This window comes from Salvelinus namaycush, chromosome 3 (assembly GCF_016432855.1).
Source record: "Salvelinus namaycush isolate Seneca chromosome 3, SaNama_1.0, whole genome shotgun sequence".
Taxonomy (NCBI): Eukaryota; Metazoa; Chordata; class Actinopteri; order Salmoniformes; family Salmonidae; genus Salvelinus; species Salvelinus namaycush.
Genome location: NC_052309.1, coordinates 81,743,559 through 81,765,302, shown reverse-complemented (window position 1 = coordinate 81,765,302; position 21,744 = coordinate 81,743,559). Strand labels below are relative to the sequence as shown.

The window sequence follows — 21,744 nt, the reverse complement described above, 5'->3', positions numbered from 1 at the left end:
GTGTATACTAAACTACAGCCACAACTCACACAGTGGAGAGGGCTGGAACGAGTGGGACCTTTCAGATAGACAGGACACACGCCTCAGTTAGTCTGGCCTCTCTGCTCTATGGACTGGAGGGAATATCGGCCTCCTCTTGTTAATCCCATTCATTTGAACAAGCTCAAAGGGTCACCAAGGAAGACATCTACGGAGCAATCAAGATGTCATGTTTGAAAGGCTGTGCTGTAAGCTTAGTAGAGCACCTACTCTTCTCTCCTGTTCACCCAAAAAGAAAACACACACACAATGATGACCTAGACAAAAACAGATAGACAACAACATCTTCACAAGCGCAGGCATTTACAGTGCTAAGGAATTAAATGTGTCTCTTAGTAACAGTATTGACACAAAACAGGCCTGACAACCACCGTCACATTCCTTCCCAGCCCGAAGCCCCACACCCAAATCCCTCCTCCCTCTCTCCCCCGTCCCCACTGCAACTGCTCCATTACTCCTTCCCTTCATTACTGAACCCCATCTTCCCCCGTCACCCCTTCCCCACTGCCAACTGCTCCATTACTCCTTCCCTTCATTACTGAACCCCGGCTTCCCCCGTCACCCCGTCCCCACTGCCAACTGCTCCATTACTCCTTACCTTCATTACTGAACCCCTGCTTCCCCCGTCACCCCGTCCCCACTGCCAACTGCTCCATTACTCCTTCCCTTCATTACTGAACCCCAGCTTCCCCCGTCACCCCGTCCCCACTGCCAACTGCTCCATTACTCCTTCCCTTCATTACTGAACCCCAGCTTCCCCCGTCCCCACTGCCAACTGCTCCATTACTCCTTCCCTTCATTACTGAACCCCAGCTTCCCCTGTCACCCCTTCCCCACTGCCAACTGCTCCATTACTCCTTCCCTTCATTACTGAACCCCGGCTTCCCCGGTCACCCCGTCCCCACTGCCAACTGCTCCATTACTCCTTCCCTTCATTACTGAACCCTAGCTTCCCCCGTCACCCCGTCCCCACTGCCAACTGCTCCATTACTCCATCCCTTCATTACTGAACCCTGGCTTCCCCCGTCCCCCCGTCCCCACTGCCAACTGCTCCATTACTCCTTCCCTTCATTACTGAACCCCAGCTTCCCCCGTCACCCCGTCCCCACTGCCAACTGCTCCATTACTCCTTCCCTTCATTACTGAACCCCAGCTTCCCCCGTCACCCCGTCCCCACTGCCAACTGCTCCATTACTCCTTCCCTTCATTACTGAACCCCGGCTTCCCCCGTCACCCCGTCCCCACTGCCAACTGCTCCATTACTCCTTCCCTTCATTACTGAACCCCAGCTTCCCCCGTCACCCCTTCCCCACTGCCAACTGCTCCATTACTCCTTCCCTTCATTACTGAACCCGATCTTCCCCCGTCACCCCTTCCCCACTGCCAACTGCTCCATTACTCCTTCCCTTCATTACTGAACCCCGGCTTCCCCCGTCACCCCGTCCCCACTGCCAACTGCTCCATTACTCCTTACCTTCATTACTGAACCCCTGCTTCCCCCGTCACCCCGTCCCCACTGCCAACTGCTCCATTACTCCTTCCCTTCATTACTGAACCCCGGCTTCCCCCGTCACCCCTTTCCCACTGCCAACTGCTCCATTACTCCTTCCCTTCATTACTGAACCCCAGCTTTCCCCGTCACCCCTTCCCCACTGCCAACTGCTCCATTACTCCTTCCCTTCATTACTGAACCCCAGCTTCCCCGTCACGCCGTCCCCACTGCCAACTGCTCCATTACTCCTTCCCTTCATTACTGAACCCCAGCTTCCCCCGTCACCCCGTCCCCACTGCCAACTGCTCCATTACTCCTTCCCTTCATTACTGAACCCCAGCTTCCCCCGTCCCCACTGCCAACTGCTCCATTACTCCTTCCCTTCATTACTGAACCCCGGCTTCCCCCGTCACCCCGTCCCCACTGCCAACTGCTCCATTACTCCTTCCCTTCATTACTGAACCCCAGCTTCTCCCTTCATCCCGTTCTTCCGCTGCATGCCAGCCCTCCCCTTTCCTCACCTCCATACACACCCATTACTGCAGCCTTCCTTTCTCACTCTGATCTCAACTGCCTTTTATTCTCCTCACTCAGCCAGGAAGTGGATTGGAAAAGAAAGAGAATAAATAAAAAGGCCTCCACCTCCCCAGCCCACTATCTAGCCAGGCATCGCCATGGCAGCATGATCCCCAAAAAGCCCAGCGCGCTCTGCTGCACTCCAAAAGGATTGAAAGAGAGGGGGAGGTAGAGAAGGGAGGGAGAAAGGAGAGCGGGGTGGTGGAGGGAGAAAGTAGGTGTGTTCTTTCCCAGTCAGAAACTTGAGGTGAAGTCACTTGTGACTTTGGAATTCAATATTTTTTGTTGCTCTCGGTTTCACCTCTAACTTCTCCTGAACTAAGCTTGAACTTACTTACTGGTCATGTGTGTGTGACGAACAACTGATTCTTTACTCTGTTGAGCACATAAACAGTCAGATGACAAACATTGTTTCTGTGTGGAAAGAAAACAAGTGTGTGAGACATTTTAAGGAATATCAGTGGACAATAGGAGGTCAAAAAGATTCAACATTCATTTTATTGGTTTGTTTTTTTGAGTACAGTGGTTATTTTCAGCCATTCTGGCATTCACAGAGAAAACAAAAAACACAAAACTGGAAACAAGAAATAGCTTTCTGATAATAGCTCTGGCTCAGTCTAGTCGTTATGACAATAACAACAACTCTGCGTACCTGATCAACAACACAGACACATAACACATAAACGTGAAAAAACTGTCCAAAAATGGCACTAATAATACTTTTGAAATTCTGTGTGGTTTATAAAAAGGACATATCTATTTACATTCAATTTGATTAATTATCATTTGGGAAAAAACTAAAACATATACCGTATGAGAGTGACATATTAAGAGAAATAAAACACTGATTATTCAAACTTGAGATAAAATATATATAATAGCAATTAGAGTAGGTTCCATTATGTAGTTCAAGTGCTATTAATAGGAATATACAGGGGACCTCTGCCATAGGCAACACGAGGCAGCCATTTTGGCTCCCCTGTGAGAGTGGCATAACTCAAGGTGCAGCTCAGAGGTCAGGGTAATAGGTCAAAGGTTACAGGGTTCAGTCATAGCTCCGCCTCTGAGACACAGTAATAAGTGGTTAGTACAGAGTACAGACATGGAAAAGCGTGGGAGTGAAGGGGAGGGGACGTAACCTGGGCAAAGCAGATTTCCACCCTATCACTCCTGGGTAACTAAAGTTAAGATAAGATACTTGGTTTAATACAAAGTGTTCTATTTTGTCTTTGTCCATGACATCCTCTACTAGTTGCTGTGTAGTTAGAGGGTGAAGGATGGAGAGGGTACTGGTAAAGAGGGCACACGAGGCCAGTGCTTGTTCCTTATTTGGTTGCCAGGGTTTGTCACTCCATGCAGCGCTGTTGTTCCGTGTAGAGGTCTGAAATAACAGTTCAGTTCTGACTGTCTCGTTTCACACAATGAGACATCCACAGAATTAGAGTCAGGTGACGTCAATGAGACATCCACAGAATTAGAGTCAGGGGACGTCAATGAGACATCCACAGAATTAGAGTCAGGTGACATCAATGAGACATCCACAGAATTAGAGTCAGGGAACGTCAATGAGACATCCACAGAATTAGAGTCAGGGGACGTCAATGAGACATCCACAGAATTAGAGTCGGGGAACGTCAATGAGACATCCACAGAATTAGAGTCAGGGGACGTCAAGCTGAAGAAGTGGAGTCCAGCTGATGATATCATCATCCAGGCTGGTCAGAGGATGACCAACGAAGTGACGACCAATGAAGATAATTTAGAGACACTGACCGACCGTGTGTTTGTGAGAGCTAACCTAATGCACTGCCCACTAACCACCATCACATATAAAACATATTCTACTTAGAACAGGAACAAATCATTATCATTAGCAGCTTCATCTACGACTCTCATTTGAAAAATAGAAACATTTGTCGTTTTTCGAATACAAAAATATCTGTAAAATTACTATGCATATCTCCATGTGGACGGGCTGTACTCTACAGTGATTTGGTGTGTGTGTGTGTGTGTGTGTGTGTGTGTGTGTGTGTGTGTGTGTGTGTGTGTGTGTGTGTGTGTGTGTGTGTGTGTGTGTGTGTGTGTGTGTGTGCGTGTTAGATGGTAGTGTGTGTTAGTGAGAGAGAGGTGGCACTGCGTGTGTGTGTGTGTGTGTGTGTGTGTGTGTGTGTGTGTGTGTGTGTGTGTGTGTGTGTGTGTGTGTTAGATGGTAGTGTGTGTTAGTGAGAGAGAGGTGGCACTGCGTGTGTGTGTGTGTGTGTGTGTGTGTGTGTGTGTGTGTGTGTGTGTGTGTTAGATGGTAGTGTGTGTTAGTGAGAGAGAGGTGGCACTGCGTGTGTGTGCGTGTCTTGGCGTATTCATCAGAGCATGTGTGTACTTGCTAGAACGCTCTTTACCTGCTCTACCTCTTATCTCATCCCCCTTCCTTTTCACACACCTTCTCTCCCTCCCTGTCCCTCCATGTGCTGCTCACCTCTGCTATCTGACTGTCTCTCCCTCTCTCTCTCTTTCTGTCTTTTCTCCCATCCCCCATCCGTCCAGGTAGGTGAGGAGGGGTGTGTTGGGGCAGGTGTTGCTAGCAGACGGTCTGTTGGCTGGACAGGGGGCTCTCCAGAGACATGCTGGTGGGAGACAGGTCTGGACGGTTGTTCTTAAACATGGAGGAAATATAGAAGGCCTGGAGAGACACAGATAAAACACTGTCCGTCAAACACGGATACATAGAGAAGGAACACTGTCCGTCAAACACGGATACATAGAGATGGAACACTGTCCGTCAAACACGGATACATAGAGAAGGAACACTGTCCGTCAAACACGGATACATAGAGAAGGAACACTGTCCGTCAAACACGGATACATAGAGAAGGAACACTGTCCGTCAAACACGGATACATAGAGATGGAACACTGTCCGTCAAACACAGATACATAGAGATGGAACACTGTCCGTCAAACACAGATACATAGAGATGGAACACTGTCCGTCAAACACGGATACATAGAGATGGAACACTGTCCGTCAAACACGGATACATAGAGATGGAACACTGTCCGTCAAACACAGATACATAGAGATGGAACACTGTCCGTCAAACACAGATACATAGAGATGGAACACTGTCCGTCAAACACAGATACATAGAGATGGAACACTGTCCGTCAAACACGGATACATAGAGATGGAACACTGTCCGTCAAACACAGATACATAGAGATGGAACACTGTCTGTCAAACACAGATACATAGAGATGGAATATTATCCGTCAAACACACAAAGGCAACCAAGAGAATCCATCAAACATAAGACATATATCCCAACCGCCAGAGAGACTGGTTATACTGCTCAGCCTGACCCAGATGAGATCCCACCATATAGGGACAGAATGAGACAAATATAGATTATATAGTCAGATAGATAAATACAGATTATACAGACAGATAGATAAATACAGATTGTATAGTCAGATAGATAAATACAGATTATACAGGCAGATAGATAAATACAGATTATACAGGCAGATAGATAAATACAGATTATACAGGCAGATAGATAAATACAGATTGTATAGTCAGATAGATAAATACAGATTATACAGGCAGATAGATAAATACAGATTATATAGTCAGATAGATAAATACAGATTGTATAGTCAGATAGATAAATACAGATTGTATAGTCAGATAGATAAATACAGATTATACAGGCAGATAGATAAATTCAGATTGTATAGTCAGATAGATAAATACAGATTGTAAAGTCAGATAGATAAATACAGATTGTATAGTCAGATAGATAAATACAGATTATACAGGCAGATAGATGAATACAGATTATATAGTCAGATAGATAAATACAGATTATATAGTCAGATAGATAAATACAGATCATACAGGCAGATAGATAAATACAGATTATATAGTCAGATAAATACAGATTGTATAGTCAGATAGATAAATACAGATTATACAGGCAGATAGATAAATACAGATTATACAGGCAGATAGATAAATACAGATTATATAGTCAGATAGATAAATACAGATTATATAGGCATATAGATAAATACAGATTGTACAGGCAGATGGATAGGACATGTCATTGTTTAGGCAGGCATGGTTGACATTATTTCATCCTGTAAACCTGACTGACATAGGAGATCATACATCAACACATTTGTTCCCAATCCCACAGCTCCATAGAGCCAGAGGGAGGGGAGGGACAGACACTTACCACCCAGTAGGCGGTGAGGCCTCCCTGGATGAAGCCGGTGATCACGTCGGTGGGGTGGTGGCGGTAGTCGGAGATGCGGCTCAGCCCGGTGTACACGGCTATCATCACCAGCAGGAACTGCAGCAGCGGGCGCAGCAGACGAGCCCCTCGCCATGACAACCGTGCCTGCAGGTAGAACTGGAGAAGGAGAGCAGCGTCACATGATCAGAACCTTCAAATATGAGAAGTGTGTGTGTGTGTGTGCAGGCACTCTCATGCATTTTTGCATGCGTCTGTGTGTGTGTGCATAAACTGCAACGTAGTTCGTTCTTTCCACAGTGATCTGGTCACATGGTACATTAACCACAGTTAACACACACACGTCTAGAGGGTGAGGAAGAGGACCTGGCATTAGTCAATCCACACTGGGCTCAGCACCCTAATAAACCTCTCCTCCATCTCATCTTGCCCTCCAGGCCCCATCATTACTACAGTAGAGGAGGAGTGTCAGTCAGGGACCAGACAGAGACTGACTGGGGGGTCAGGGGTTAACTGTAGAGATGCATGGTGCTGTTTCTGAGGTGACTGCTGCCTGGGCCTGTCACTGGGACATGTGGAACGTATTCCTCCGGAGGGGAGCTGGTTAGGGGGGTTGGCTCACTCTGACTGGAAGCAGGTGTCAGTCTTCTTGCCCTCCAACCCCAGCAGCTGGCCCAGGGCCCTGGCTGCATGTCGCTGCAGGTCCCATGGATTCTAAAGGATACAGTCAGTCTGCAGTAGTAGTACTAGCTATTCGCCAGGAAGCCACAGACGGGATGGAGGGAAAATAGAGGGAGAAGAGAGAGGGAGAAGAGGAGACAGAATGAAGAATGAGGCCCCCTGTTTTTCTCAGGACACTCAACTGCTCTCAATGCCTCACTCTCTTTCTCTCCCTCTTTCTCTCTGTCCCTTTCTGATAAGTGGGGGTGAGGAGGGGAGGGGTGAGGAGGGGAGGACCCGAGAAATCTATTAACAATGTTTTTGATTGGTGAATCCTCTCCTTTTATCAGATTGAAATTGAATGAGTTTCATATATATTTCCCGTAAATAGTTTTGCGATTATTCCAGTCATATTCCGGACCATTGGAGACTTAATGAAGTGGAGGAATTCCATTTAGAATGTGAATGAATACATTATGGGAACAAATGCTTGAGCCATGATGGGCTTTTGTCTTCCTCTGTCATTTCTCACCCTACAATGTGTTCCTCACCAATGGTCCAGTAGAGAGAGAGAGAGAGAGAGAGGGGAGGAGGGGAGTGGGGTTCTCTTGTTGAAAGAAGCCTGTCGATCTCTCAGCAGCCCCCCCCCCCCCCCCAAACCCCAAACAAGGAGTGCTCTGTCTGCTCTCCATCTCTCCCTCTATTCATGTTCCCTGTGGAAAACTTCCTCCCTCTCCCTTTTCATTTCAGGCAGGACGGTTTTTGAAAAGTTGCCTTTCTCAGAGTTTGCATGTACAATGTGTGTATGTGAGTGTGTTTGAATGACTGAGTGTTTGTGAGTATGTGTGTGAGTGAGTGTGCACTCCATCTCTACAGGGACAAAGTGTCCAATATTTTCTTTCATAATTACAGTGAAAGTTAAAACTGTCAAAGATCATTCTTTCCTTCATTCAACTAATCTGTAGTAATCCCAGCTAAAGCAGGTGACTTCAAGTGTATAAACGTTACTTGGCAGGTGTGCTGTTCTTTGTCGCCACAGGCACGTGCAAGTGTGTGTGTGTGTGTGTGTGTGTGTGTGTGTGTGTGTGTGTGTGTGTGTGTGTGTGTGTGTGTGTGTGTGTGTCTCCAATTGCCAGTGACACTTACCGCCAGGTAGAGCATGGTGTACATGGCAAAAGAGGAATGGCCAGAGAAAAAGGACTTCCTGAAAGATAAAGGGATAACAGGGATGTCATTCATTAACCCAGTTATCTAGTGTCAATATTGCTGCATCTCAATCTATGCTAATAAACATTCATACCAATAGTTTCTCACAAAGACAGACTTTCACTTTGACTAGACTAGCGGCGTTTGGGTCTATTGCATCTCAATTCCAGTCAGTGCATGACTTTCCAGGATTGCATAACAATGGAAAAATCTCATATCCAATCCAACTGATAGGAATTGAGCTCGAATTGAGCCCAACTCTGATACACTGAAGCTTGATTCACATTACAGGACCAACCACAACTGCACTGTGCTAGTTCTGATATTTATTTTCACATTGTCCTTTCCTGCACGGTTCCAGCAACTATGGTGGATGTGTAACCAGGCCAGCTCAGTTTGGCCAGGCCTGGTTTGGCCCTATAGTGTGAATAGGGAAGGCGTCCCTCTCGGTACTGACCTGGCCTCTTCCACCATCTTGTGTTTGGGCTGCCTGCAGGTGACCTGGGCCACGTAGGAGCCGGGGACGCAGTTGAGCGAGGCGTATGTCACGTTGCACACCGACAGGAAGTTAGGTCGCAGACGCCCCACGCTCAGCTTGGCCATGTTGGTCAGTGATTGGCCCACGCAGCAGCCAAACAGGAAGCTGCCCAGCTCCTTGTAGAGGCAGGACACGTAGCGGTTGCGCACGAAGGCCTGCGATTGCACCTCACAGAAACGAACCCGGTAACACTCGCCCAGCGCAATCTGGCCGGGGAAGAAGAGGAGGAGCAAGAGTTAGAATCAGTCCTCTTCGTAAAAAACCTGAGCTAGATACCGGTAGAGAAACGACGCTTTCACAGCGTAATGTAAAAAATAAGGTTTTCTCAATGACCTGACTAAATAAAGGCTAAATATGGAATGGCTCATAATACATCTACTTCCAGGTGAACCTCTTGTCTGCTTACAGTGAGTGTGTAAGAGGTGATAGTATGTCATGTGTATATACTCAGTAAGATCCTACAGTGTGTAAGTGGTGTGTTGTGTTGTGTGTCTCACCGTGAGGCCAGTGATGACGATGCCCCCAGCGATGAGCAGTGCGTCAGGGATGGCCTCTCTCTCCAGGTAGGGGTAGGTGATGCTCTGGTCCCCACAGAAGAAACCCCTCCGGTACGGAGTCACCGCCTTCAACTCACACGCAAAGAACGGGATGGAGGCTGGAGAGACAGAGAGAGAGAGGGGGGTTTTGACACAGTTATGAGGGAGATGAAGAGACAGAATAGGAAGAGGTAAAGAGAGGAAAAGATATGAGGAGTGTGTGTGTATGTATGTATGTATGTATGTGTGTGTGTGTGTGTGTGTGTGTGTGTGTGTGTGTGTGTGTGTGTGTGTGTGTGTGTGTGTGTGTGTGTGTGTGTGTGTGTGTGTGTGTGTGTGTGTGTGTGTGTGTGTGTGAGAAAAAAGTAAGAGTGACGCATCGCACAGTGAGCCAAGACAAAGAGTTGTCAATGATCCTTGATCCTGTTTTATATGAGAAGGGTTTAGGAGACAGGATATAGGCCTGGGTGCAATCTGAGGAGGGGGTGGGCCTTAGGCCTGTCAGTCATCCACTGACTGGACTCAAGATCTCCCAAAGTATCTGGCATTCCTTACATACTGGAGCTCCACCAGAGAGGCTGGAGGAGGGGGAGACGAGAGAGAGACAGAGATGACAGTGCAGAATGAAGGATTATTCAGGATGAAAGGAGAACAGAGGATACTGAGAGAGTCTATTACACAGAAAATGACAAAGTGGTGAAAGCCAAAGGGTTTTACAGTAAACTAATAGCCAGGCTACAGTATAGACTACACCGTGACTGCAGAGACCTCCAATAGAAAGGGAATAGAGTAGTCTTTTGTTTCCAATTATAAGGGAATAGAAATAGTGTAGTGTGGCACAGAGACGCACAAGGAGCGTACAACATTAAACATTAACTACCACTGTATTGGCAGAATATTTATTAAATCAATGTAGTAACACATTACCTTCCTATTTTAAGGATTGTTAATACTGTATCAAGTTAATTTCCTGGTTGGCTAACCAATTAAAAGTTTGTGTGTAAGGAAGGCGTAAAGGAGGGTGGTCAAGGTCTGGCTTTCTTAAGCAAACACACCTCGCTGCAGCCTGCCCTGCTGCTGGTGAAAGTTCATTGGGTAAAGATTGTGCAACCTCGTTATGATACTGGCACCAGTCACACAGCAGGGAGGATGAAATCAAATCCAAGGCTAGATCTGAAATTAAATCTACACCACTATACTCACTCTGAACTTCCAAACTACCCTTCTAGTTCCGCTCTCTGCTCCCCACAGCCCCTCTAGCCCATCATGTAGTCCCCTATCCCATGCCCCCATAGCCCTATCCCCCATGGAACAGGGAGAGCATGGGACTAATGATTAACCTCTCCCTCATCATAGAGCCTGGAACTGGAACGGGCCCAGGCAAACACAGCTGCTGCCAGGAAATCTCAGAGACTACGTGAAAGGAGGAGAGGACAACACACAGGCCATTAGAGACTGTAGATCAACAGTAGCAGACGGGAGTAGGACATGGCTCACTGACCTTCAGTGTGACTTTCTGTGACTCTACCAGAGTTCAACAGGTTTCAGTCTACCTGCACTATATAACCATGAATACTCTGCAGATATATCTCACTCACAGTACCAGTCAGTCAATCATAAATACTACCAAAACAGATCCATACAGCCACCCTTTCAGCCCAAGACAGTTAAGAACCTACACACATATCAATGTACCTAAGGGCCAATACAATTTAGGAATGAAAACGAGGAAGTAGTGTAGCGTCATTGGCTTATAAGCAGGGTAAAGTTACTGTAGTATACAGCAAATGTCTGCTTGTGACCTTTGCTAATACTGGAAGTATGTGTTTGTCAGAGAGAAAGACCAAACACAGATAACGACATATCCTCTGGTTAAGAGAAGGCACGGGAGGGCCAGAAAGACAGAAGGAGGGAGGGAGAGGAGAGGGAAACACGTTGCAGGCAGATAGCGGAGGCTCTGACGACAGCAGAGAGAGAGAAGAGATAGACGAGGGGAGAGAGCGAGAGAAAAGAGAGACGAGGGGAGAGCGAGAGAAGAGAGAGACGAGGGGAGAGCGAGAGAAGAGAGAGACGAGGGGAGAGCGAGAGAAGAGAGAGATAGTGAAAACATCTCACCTGACCCTGATCTCTGCCTGATCTACTTCTCCTGCCAGAATCACATGCTCCTCATTTCAGACGCATTTAGACCACACACACACACACACACACACACACACACACACACACACACACACACACACACACACACACACACACACACACACACACACACACACACACACACACACACACACACACACACATTGTACAAACACGTGCATGAGATACACACACGGCACACACATAAACACACCATGGCGTGCGACTTCAAGCTGCAGCCCTCTACAGAGCCTCTGACGTCACGCAAGGGCCTAACTCCAGACCACCGTAGAAAAGCCAGATCTCTCCCAGAGAAGAGAGAGAGAGTGGTTGTCTGGAGTTGGTAAGGACCCAATACCATGACTCAGGACAAAGACAGAGATGAAGGTAAATGTGTTGTATATGCATCAGGAGGCCTTACTTAGGTACTTAAAGGGGTAGATGAGGATTTTGGCAATGAGGCCCTTTATCTACTTTCCCAGAGACAGATGAACTTGTGGATATAGTTTGTGTGTATCTGCATGCAGTTTGAAGGAAGTTGTTAACTAGCGTTAGCAGCTTGTGAAACTACCTCTAAGTTCCTTCATACTGGACGCAGATACATACAAATTAGATCCACGAGTTCCTTCCACTCTGGGGAAGTAGATAACGGGCCTCATTGCCAAATTACCACTATCCCTTTAAATTTCTTTGAAGGCCTTCCAGCTTCCTTTGATGAACTGACATGAATGAGACATGAATGTCTCCTGGTAGTGTGGGGTATGAAAAATGGGTCAACTTTGAGAACCTCCATCTCCTGAATGTTTTGGCATTCAGGTCGAAAAGGGTCCCTTTCTGACCACTTCCTACATGGGCAAACATGTATGAAAGGTTTTGTTCAAATCAAAAGGGGTGCAGTCAGAAAGGGATTGAAATCATATGGAACGGCCCAGAAGAGAGATGTGGTTCTCTTGACTCAAGCACACACTGACAAAGTCAGGGGCTGAAACCCTGTATAGGTTTTATAGCTTTACTCTGAAAACACATGTCATGGTGGTGTCTACGCTTGGGCCATCCACCACAATAGGCTACTTCTTTACCACAATTCTCTCTCTCTCTCTCTGTATCTGCGCCAGAGTTACGGTTATAATCAATGTTATTCTGGTTTGTCAGTCTGCTAATGGACAGTGTCTCCATTCCTGCCATAATAAAAGTGTGGGGCTGGTTGAGCCGTTAGCGTTGGGTCCTCTAGTGTGTTTCTCACAGTAATGGGAGCCATCAACCACTCAGTAGGCAAACTATGACCGACCCTGTCAATGATGTATTGACCGCTCTGTAAATATGTGTGTGTTGTCATGTCCACATTTGTGTGTTAAAGTCCATAAACAGCACATTAGAGCTGCTGCCTATATACATAGACTTGAAATCACCGGCCACTTTAATAAATTGAACACTAGTCACTTTAATAATGTTTATATATGTTGCATTACTCATCTCATTGATATATACTGTATTCTATTGTACTGTATCTTAGTCTATGCCGCTCTGACATTGCTCATCCATATATTTATATATTCTTAATTCCCTTTCTTTACATAGATTTGTGTGTATTGAAATCGTTAGATGTTACTTGTTAGATATTACTGCACTGTTAGAGCTAGAAACACAAGCATTTCGCTACACCCGCAATAACATCTGCTAAATACGTGTATGTGACCAATAAAATTTGATTTGACAGCCTGGGCTCACGTGGCCGGGACCCAACAACGCTCGCTTACAGAGCTCCTCAAAATGCTACTCTAAAACAGTCCACAAAAAAAAGAGGCCGCCAGTTTGCCACATACCACAAAACACATCTTATACAAACTTCCCAAACACACACCACTGTGAAACCATGGAGAACACACAAAACACATCTTATACAAACTTCCCAAACACGCACCACTGTGAAACCATAGAGAACACACAAAACACATCTTATACAAACTTCCCAAACACACACCACTGTGAAACCATGGAGAACACACAAAACACATCTTATACAAACTTCCCAAACACACACCACTGTGAAACCATGGAGAACACACAAAACACATCTTATACAAACTTCCCAAACACACACCACTGTGAAACCATGGAGAACACACAAAACACATCTTATACAAACTTCCCAAACACACACCACTGTGAAACCATAGAGAACACACAAAACACATCTTATACAAACTTCCCAAACACACACCACTGTGAAACCATGGAGAACACACAAAACACATCTTATACAAACTTCCCAAACACACACCACTGTGAAACCATGGAGAACACACAAAACACATCTTATACAAACTTCCCAAACACGCACCACTGTGAAACCATGGAGAACACACAAAACACATCTTATACAAACTTCCCAAACACACACCACTGTGAAACCATGGAGAACACACAAAACACATCTTATACAAACTTCCCAAACACACACCACTGTGAAACCATGGAGAACACACAAAACACATCTTATACAAACTTCCCAAACACACACCACTGTGAAACCATGGAGAACACACAAAACACATCTTATACAAACGTCCCAAACACACACCACTGTGAAACCATGGAGAACACACAGAACACATCTTATACAAACTTCCCAAACACACACCACTGTGAAACCATGGAGAACACACAAAACACATCTTATACAAACTTCCCAAACACACACCACTGTGAAACCATGGAGAACACACAAAACACATCTTATACAAACTTCCCAAACACACACCACTGTGAAACCATGGAGAACACACAAAACACATCTTATACAAACTTCCCAAACACGCACCACTGTGAAACCATGGAGAACACACAAAACACATCTTATACAAACTTCCCAAACACACACCACTGTGAAACCATGGAGAACACACAAAACACATCTTATACAAACTTCCCAAACACACACCACTGTGAAACCATGGAGAACACACAAAACACATCTTATACAAACTTCCCAAACACACAGCACTGTGAAACCATGGAGAACACACAAAACACATCTTATACAAACTTCCCAAACACACACCACTGTGAAACCATGGAGAACACACAAAACACATCTTATACAAACTTCCCAAACACACACCACTGTGAAACCATGGAGAACACACAAAACACATCTTATACAAACTTCCCAAACACACACCACTGTGAAACCATAGAGAACACACAGAACACATATGTGATGTGTTCTGCAGCAGAACACACACTGTCAACCGAGCCTGCACCTAGCCTATACAACCTCAGAGGTCTGAGAGGTCTCAGCCAGGCCCAGTAAAGTTCCAGTCTTTACACTGGGGTTTACACCGGCTCTAAACGCTTTCACAAGAAGACGCAAAAGACACTCCAGAGCCCCTCACCTCATCTGTCAGGCAGCTGTGAGCAAACCGCTGCACCTGGCCAAGAGCAGCCTCAGAGGACACAGCAGCAGAGCAGAGTGGAGCAGAGAGAGAGGGAGGGAGAGAAACAGAGAGGAGAGAGAAAAACACAAACACAGACCCACACACACACACGGGCCAAATGTGCTGCTGGACGGAGTTCTCAAAGTGGGAATGCTTTCAAATAGTCAAAGGGAGAGACCGAGAGAGGGAGGAGAAACAGGAAGAGAGAGAGGGTGATGGAATGAGAGGAGAGGGGATATGTGCCTCACTCATAAGAAACTCTTCTGGTTCTAATTTACACTTCTATGACCACAGCCCAGAATGAGCTCACTGTGAGAAGAGAACAACAACACAGAGAAAAAACAGAACAGCCATGGAGAAAGAGAATAAAGACTGAAAGAGAGAGAGCAGGAGGGAGGAGGAGGAGGGGGGCAGATGTTACTTGTTAGTTATTATGTGTGTTATTTATGCGGATGCTTTGAGGGCATATTGCTCATAATGTGTACCAGTCAATAAAACAGTGTCAAACTCAAAAGACTGGAAAACATGGTTAGAGGGGGTACGGCAAATTGACAAACAGAGAAAGGGAGAGAGAGGGGGATGGATAAGGGGTTGGGGGGCTCTACAGAGGGAGAGAGAGATTGAGAATTGAGAGATGTGGTGAAGTGTTTCACAGGCGGAGACGATTAGCAGTGGTTCTGGAATGTGAGGGTCAGAGAACTGGGCTCTGTTGGGACCTGCTCTGTAAACAGGACCTCGCCTCGTCCAGCAGAATGCCCCCAGAACACACAAACCCCACTTGCACACACAAACAACCCACAAAACACCACATGGACTAACACGCAACCAAACAAGCCACATCAAAACCCAAACTACCCACAAAAACCTCAACCAACCATAGCTAACCAAATAAACCACCCTGGAGCCAAAGAAACCACAGAAAACTAAACAACCCGTAGACAGGCACTGAACAAACACACAGACAGACCCAAACTAACAGCTTCACTAAACAGTACTAGTATATTATTAACACATGAATATCAATACTAGACTGTAACATAGCCTACTACTCAACAAGGCATCAACCAACATTTTAGGTGACAGTCACTATATAGTATACCATGGGTGCTGAGTGACCAGTGACCACTGGATCTCTTGAGGGGTGACCCCAACCAACCACCCACTTGGCCTGCTGTCCTGGGCAGGGGAGGGGACAGTCACTGGGGCAGAGAGGAGAACGCTCCCCTACTACCCTCCAGGGGTGGTCCGTCTCTCTTCAGCCAGGCAGGCCTCTAGGGCCAGTGCCAGGGCCTCTGGTCCTCAACCTCAGGTCTAAGTTGCTTGTTTATCCAGAAGTCAATCTACTGCTACTGGTGTAGTGAATCATTACATAGAGAGGTGCTGTTACTCTAACTTTAGTAAACCCTGCTGTAATCCCTAATAATAGCACGGTAACTGGTGTAGTGAATCTATTTTATACACCTATGAAGTGCTGTTACTCTAACTTTAGTAAACCCTGCTGTAATCCCTAATAATAGCACAGTAACTGGTGTAGTGAATCTATTTTATACACCTATGAAGTGCTGTTACTCTAACTTTAGTAAACCCTGCTGTAATCCCTAATAATAGCACAGTAACTGGTGTAGTGAATCTATTTTATACACCTATGAAGTGCTGTTACTCTAACCTTAGTAAACCCTGCTGTAATCCCTAATAATAGCACTGTAACTGGTAGATGTGTCTACTATACAGAGCTGGACTTCTATTCCCTGAAGACTGTTCTTAGACAATGTGTCCTGGCCACAACATAGTGTGTATGTAATCTCTATCTGGGTTGAGTCAGTGAGAGTCAGAGCAGGACCAGACGTCTTTTGTGTTTCACCTGACATTTAAGGACAAAGAGTCTTTGAATAAAATAGTAGTTGGGTGTGCAACACACACACACACGGACACACACACGGACACACAGGGGTGAGCCAGGTAAGCCTCAGACAGGAGATTAAGTCATTGGCACCTGGGCTGTGATTATGACTAGTAAACCACCATCCTCCTGATTAGAGCGACTGTGTGTGTGTGTGTGTGTGTGTGTGTGTGTGTGTGTGTGTGTGTGTGTGTGTGTGTGTGTGTGTGTGTGTGTGTGTGTGTGTGTGTGTGTGTGTGTGTGTGTGTGTGTGTGTGTGTGTGTGTGTGTGTGTGCGTGTGTGGATGAGCACTACAGTGTCCATTCTCCCAGCTTTTACTTGTTGGGCTGATCCAGGTGGTACAGGATAGGGGGGGGACGTTGCTGTCCCCTCTCCTAAATTGTCTGGATTGTTCTAACTGGGTGCACTGCTCACTGTTTTGTCTGCCATGATGCCTACACAAAAAGACTGATCATCAAAGGACAAAGCCTGGGAAACAAAAACAGCCCAACGGCATCTCACTGACTATCTGATATCAGCAGCATCTGCTGCAGTTGGACTCACGTACACACACAACCAGAATGTTATTTACTGTACACATAATCACTAACATAATCACTCGATACACGGTCTATCTGTCCATAGGCAGCAACACTATCTGTCCATAGTTCCCACGAAACAACAGAGCTAACTCAAAAAACAAGTCAGGAGGAAGAGATGAAAGACTGCAGCTATAGCCTACTTCCAATTAACAAGCCTCTGAACCCCCCTCCCTCCCACCCACTATCGGTAGTGCTGTCTCTAGTTTCCAGGCTGTGTAACTGTTACTGTAGCTGTCGTCAGGTCCAGACACGCTTCCCCCTAGCCTCTCTGTTCTAACGACACTCCACTGACTTCTTCCTGCAGCACTGCAGCCGTGCTCTGGAGCTAAGGGTATGTGTGGCGAGGGATGGCTGACAGAGAGTAGGGGAACATAAAGGGGCCTGCCTGCCTGCCTGCCTGGCGGTCTCGGTGGTATGTATGTAAAGGGGTTTGGTGGTCTGTGGCGTAGCGTGAAGGTAAGGGTGTGTGTGGTTCAGGCTGGGTGGCTGGAGAGGCGGCTGTCTGTCTGCAGTGTGACAGTAAGGGTGGGGGGAGTGCTCTGTCTGCTTGTCTGTGGTATATGACATGTGCAGTGAGGACTGGGCTGTCAGACTGTTTGGTTTAGTGGTTTGTCTGTGGTTGGAAGAGCTTCAGACAGCCAGACAGAAGAGGGTTGGGGCTGAGGTGGATAAAGGGGGATCCGGCAGGTAAGATGTGTCAGGAGGATAGGATGATGGGGTAGATAGGGGGCCATGCTGGGAGGGCACCAGGAGGGGGGCTGTCTGAAAGCCAACATGGAGGAGCAGGGGGTAGAAGGAGGACTCATTTGTTTTGACAGACAGGGAATGGGGGGTTGGGGGGGAACCAGAGACTGCAGACCGACACACAATGGGACTAGGCTTTACCCTTCACTCTTAACACCGATTATATGGAAAAACTCACTTCACCAAAGGGAGAATAGGGAGAATTTGTAGCAATTTGGGTGTGGGAGATACCCCAAGCTGACCTCTGACCCCTACAGTGGATCCCTACCTACAGAGGAGAAAGCCACTGCTCCCACTCCCCACCCTGCCTCACTCAGCCGGGGGCTGTTTCAGGCCAATGGGCGTGACCAACCCAGCGTGAGGCTGAATTTCAACATTTTATTTAGAGGCTCCTATCTAGGCGGTGTAGAGAATTGTTTGTAGTTTTAAATGTAATTCCCTGCAATTCTATGCATTTTGCCTGTCACGGCCGTCAACAGAAGTAGACCAAAGGGCAGCGTGGTGAGCGTAAATATTCCTTTACTATATGACACCGACAAAAACAATAAACAATCCAAAACAACCGTGAAGCTAAAGGGCTATGTGCCACAAACAAAGTTAACTTCCCACAAAGAAAGGAGGGAAAAGGGCTACCTAAGTATGGTTCCCAATCAGAGACAACGATTTGGGGGGGTACTGTCAGGGCGTGACAGTACCCCCCCAAAGGTGCGGACTCCGGCCGCAAAACCTGAACCTATAGGGGAGGGTCTGGGTGGGCATCTATCCGCAGTGGCGGCGCAGGTGCGGGACGCAGACCCCGCTCCACCACTGGCTCACCCCACTTTGGTGGCACCGCTGGTGCGGGGACCCTCGTTGCGGGCCCCGGACTGGGCACCCTCGTCGCGGGCCCCGGACTGGGCACCCTCGCCGCGGGCCCCGGACTGGGCACCCTCGTCGCGGGCCCCGGACTGGAGACCGTCGCCGGAGGCCCCGGACTGGAGACCGTCGCCGGAGGCCCCGGACTGGAGACCGTCGCCTTAGGCTCCGGACTGGACAACGTCGCCGGAGGCTGCGGACTGGAGAACGTCGCCAGAGGCTCCGGACTGGAGAACGTCGCCAGAGGCTCCGGAGAGGAGACCGTCGTTGGAGGCTTCGTGCCATGACTCCTCGCTGGAGGCTTCGTGCCATGGATCATCACTGGAGGCTTCGTGCCATGGATCATCACTGGAGGCTTCTTGCCATGGATCATCACTGGAGGCTTATTGCCATGGATCATCACTGGAGGCTTCTTGCCATGGATCATCACTGGAGGCTTCTTGCCATGGATCATCACTGGAGGCTTCGTGCCATGGATCATCACTGGAGGCTTCGTGCCATGGATCATCACTGGAGGCTTCTTGCCATGGATCATCACTGGAGGCTTCGTGCCATGGATCATCACTGGAGGCTTCTTGCCATGGATCATCACTGGAGGCTTCTTGCCATGGATCATCACTTGAGGCTTCTTGCCATGGATCATCACTGGAGGCTTCTTGCCATGGATCATCACTGGAGGCTTCTTGCCATGCATCATCACTGGAGGCTTCTTGCCATGGATCATCATTGGAGGCTTCGTGCCATGGATCATCACTCGAGGCTTCTGACTGGAGAACGTATGGGCAGTCTGGTACGTGGAACTGCCACAGGGCTCACCAGGCTGGGGAGACATACAGGAGGCTTAGTTCTGGGCGCAGGCACAGGACTCACCAGGCTGGAGAGACATACCTTGTCCAAGGCCTTGTCCTTGGCAGAGGCACCGGATACACTGGGCTGTGGAGGCGCACTGGAGGTCTAGAGCTTAGAGCCTGCACAACCCGTCCTGGCTGGGTGCTTATCTTTACCCTGCAAATGCGGGGCGCTGGCACAGGACGCACTGGGCTGTGTAGACGTACCGGAGACACAGTGCGCAGACCCGGCGCAGTATATACTGGGCCGAGGAGGCGCACTGGAGGTCTGGAGAGCAGGGCTGGCACAACCCGTCCTGGCTGGATGCTCACCCTAGCCCGGCAGATGCGGGGAGCTGGGATGTATTGCACCGGGCTGTGAACGCGCACTGGAGACACTGTGCGCTCCACCGCATAACACGGTGCCTGACCAGTACGACACTTGCCACTGTAAGCACGAGGAGTTGGCTCAGGTCTCCAACCTGACTCAGCCAATCTCCTCGTGTCCCCCCCCCCCCCCCCCCCCCCCCCAAAAAAAAAACAGGGGGCTGCCTCTCGGGCTTCCTTTCTATTCTCCATGACTGTCTACCTTTCATTTTGGTGATTGTTAGTTTTCAAAGATTACAGTACCGTAAAACTTCAATTAAAAGCAGTCTCAAATAGCCACCCGTACCTTTTAATAGCCGGGCAGCGGCACACATTTCAGCAAATAAACGGCAGTTTCAAAGAAACGGTGGGTCTAAATGAATTGTTTACGGAGGTTACCATGAATTACCATGAATTTTTTAAAGCAGTTTAATGTTTGATTTGATACATTAAATAATTCAGTAACGACTCGAAAAAATTATGGCAACTATCTTTTTTTAATCGCCATTAAGAATCTTCTAGCCATTTGCTGCTAACAGCTGAGAACTGCTAGCTAACTGGCAAGCACAAAAACAGTCAACAACTTCGACAGTACAGAACCCTCCCCCCAAAAAAGAAGAATTAAAAAAATATATTAATAAATTTAAAAACTGGTGAAAATGCAGTCAAAGGAGAATAATTATTGTCAAGGAAAAGGTTTTTTTGAGAGAGAGAGAGAGAGAGAGAGAGAGAGAGAGAGAGAGAGAGAGAGAGAGAGAGAGAGAGAGAGAGAGAGAGAGAGAGAGAGAGAGAGAGAGAGAGAGGCATACTATGATAAAAGAAATGTGACTGTGTGTGAATGATAACATATTTGTGAAGGAAATTAAGAAAATGATTACAATTCTGGAAGTAAATACTGGAATTAAACTATTAACTATGCAAAATAGCAAAAGCTGTGTGCAATTACAGAAATAGACACGTGACTCAAATAGAAGCCTTTCTCTAATACGTTTTACGGTATTTTAAAATATATAGGTCCATTGTCTTTTCTACTTACTTTATATGTGGCTTTAGTCATTTAAGTTTACACTGAAAGGGTTTTTCCAACCAGATAATTATTCTTTTTTATTTACACTATTTGGACCGAAAAAGCACTTATGCGGCCCCCCCAGACGACAGAAAGAGGAAAAAAACAGTTATGAGCTGAACATAACAGTATGACAGTTGAAGGGAGGACAGTAGCAGGTGACCCATCTGTGGTTTGTGACTACTATGATTTCCCATTGTAGTCAATTCAATTGCAGTAATTCCGTTACCGATTCTCCAGTAATTCAATTACCAATTTGGTAACAGAATTATGAGTTTTAATCACTTAATAATTAATAAACTTGATATCAGTTAAAAAACTATAACTAACTGGTAGGTCTACCTTTACCTATTACTTCTGTGAACTTTCATTATCCTCACTCCTCATTAGGGAGAGAAATGTGAAAATATCTGTAAGATAATGTGTGTTTTTTATAACGGAATTACAAGGCACAAGGCAATGTTTCTTAAACTTACTGGAGGCAAATAATTTCGACCAAACCTAAATATAAGTGCTGATATTAGTTGGC

The 21,744-nt window shown here is 46.8% G+C and overlaps 1 protein-coding gene across 1 annotated transcript in view; it reads right to left on the bottom strand.

Annotated features, from left to right (window-relative positions):
* Positions 1-4,356: 4,356 nt before the first annotated feature.
* LOC120040861 (phospholipid phosphatase 3-like) overlaps positions 4,357-21,744 on the bottom strand; it is a 30,915-nt gene continuing 13,527 nt past the window's right edge. The window contains exons 2-6 of the mRNA XM_038985862.1: positions 9,261-9,418; positions 8,683-8,969; positions 8,166-8,223; positions 6,342-6,518; positions 4,357-4,784 (exon numbers count right to left, since the gene is read on the bottom strand). Of these exons, the coding sequence (XP_038841790.1) occupies positions 4,683-4,784; positions 6,342-6,518; positions 8,166-8,223; positions 8,683-8,969; positions 9,261-9,418 (782 nt within the window). The 3' untranslated portion in view covers positions 4,357-4,682. The remainder of the gene's footprint in view (positions 4,785-6,341; positions 6,519-8,165; positions 8,224-8,682; positions 8,970-9,260; positions 9,419-21,744) is intronic.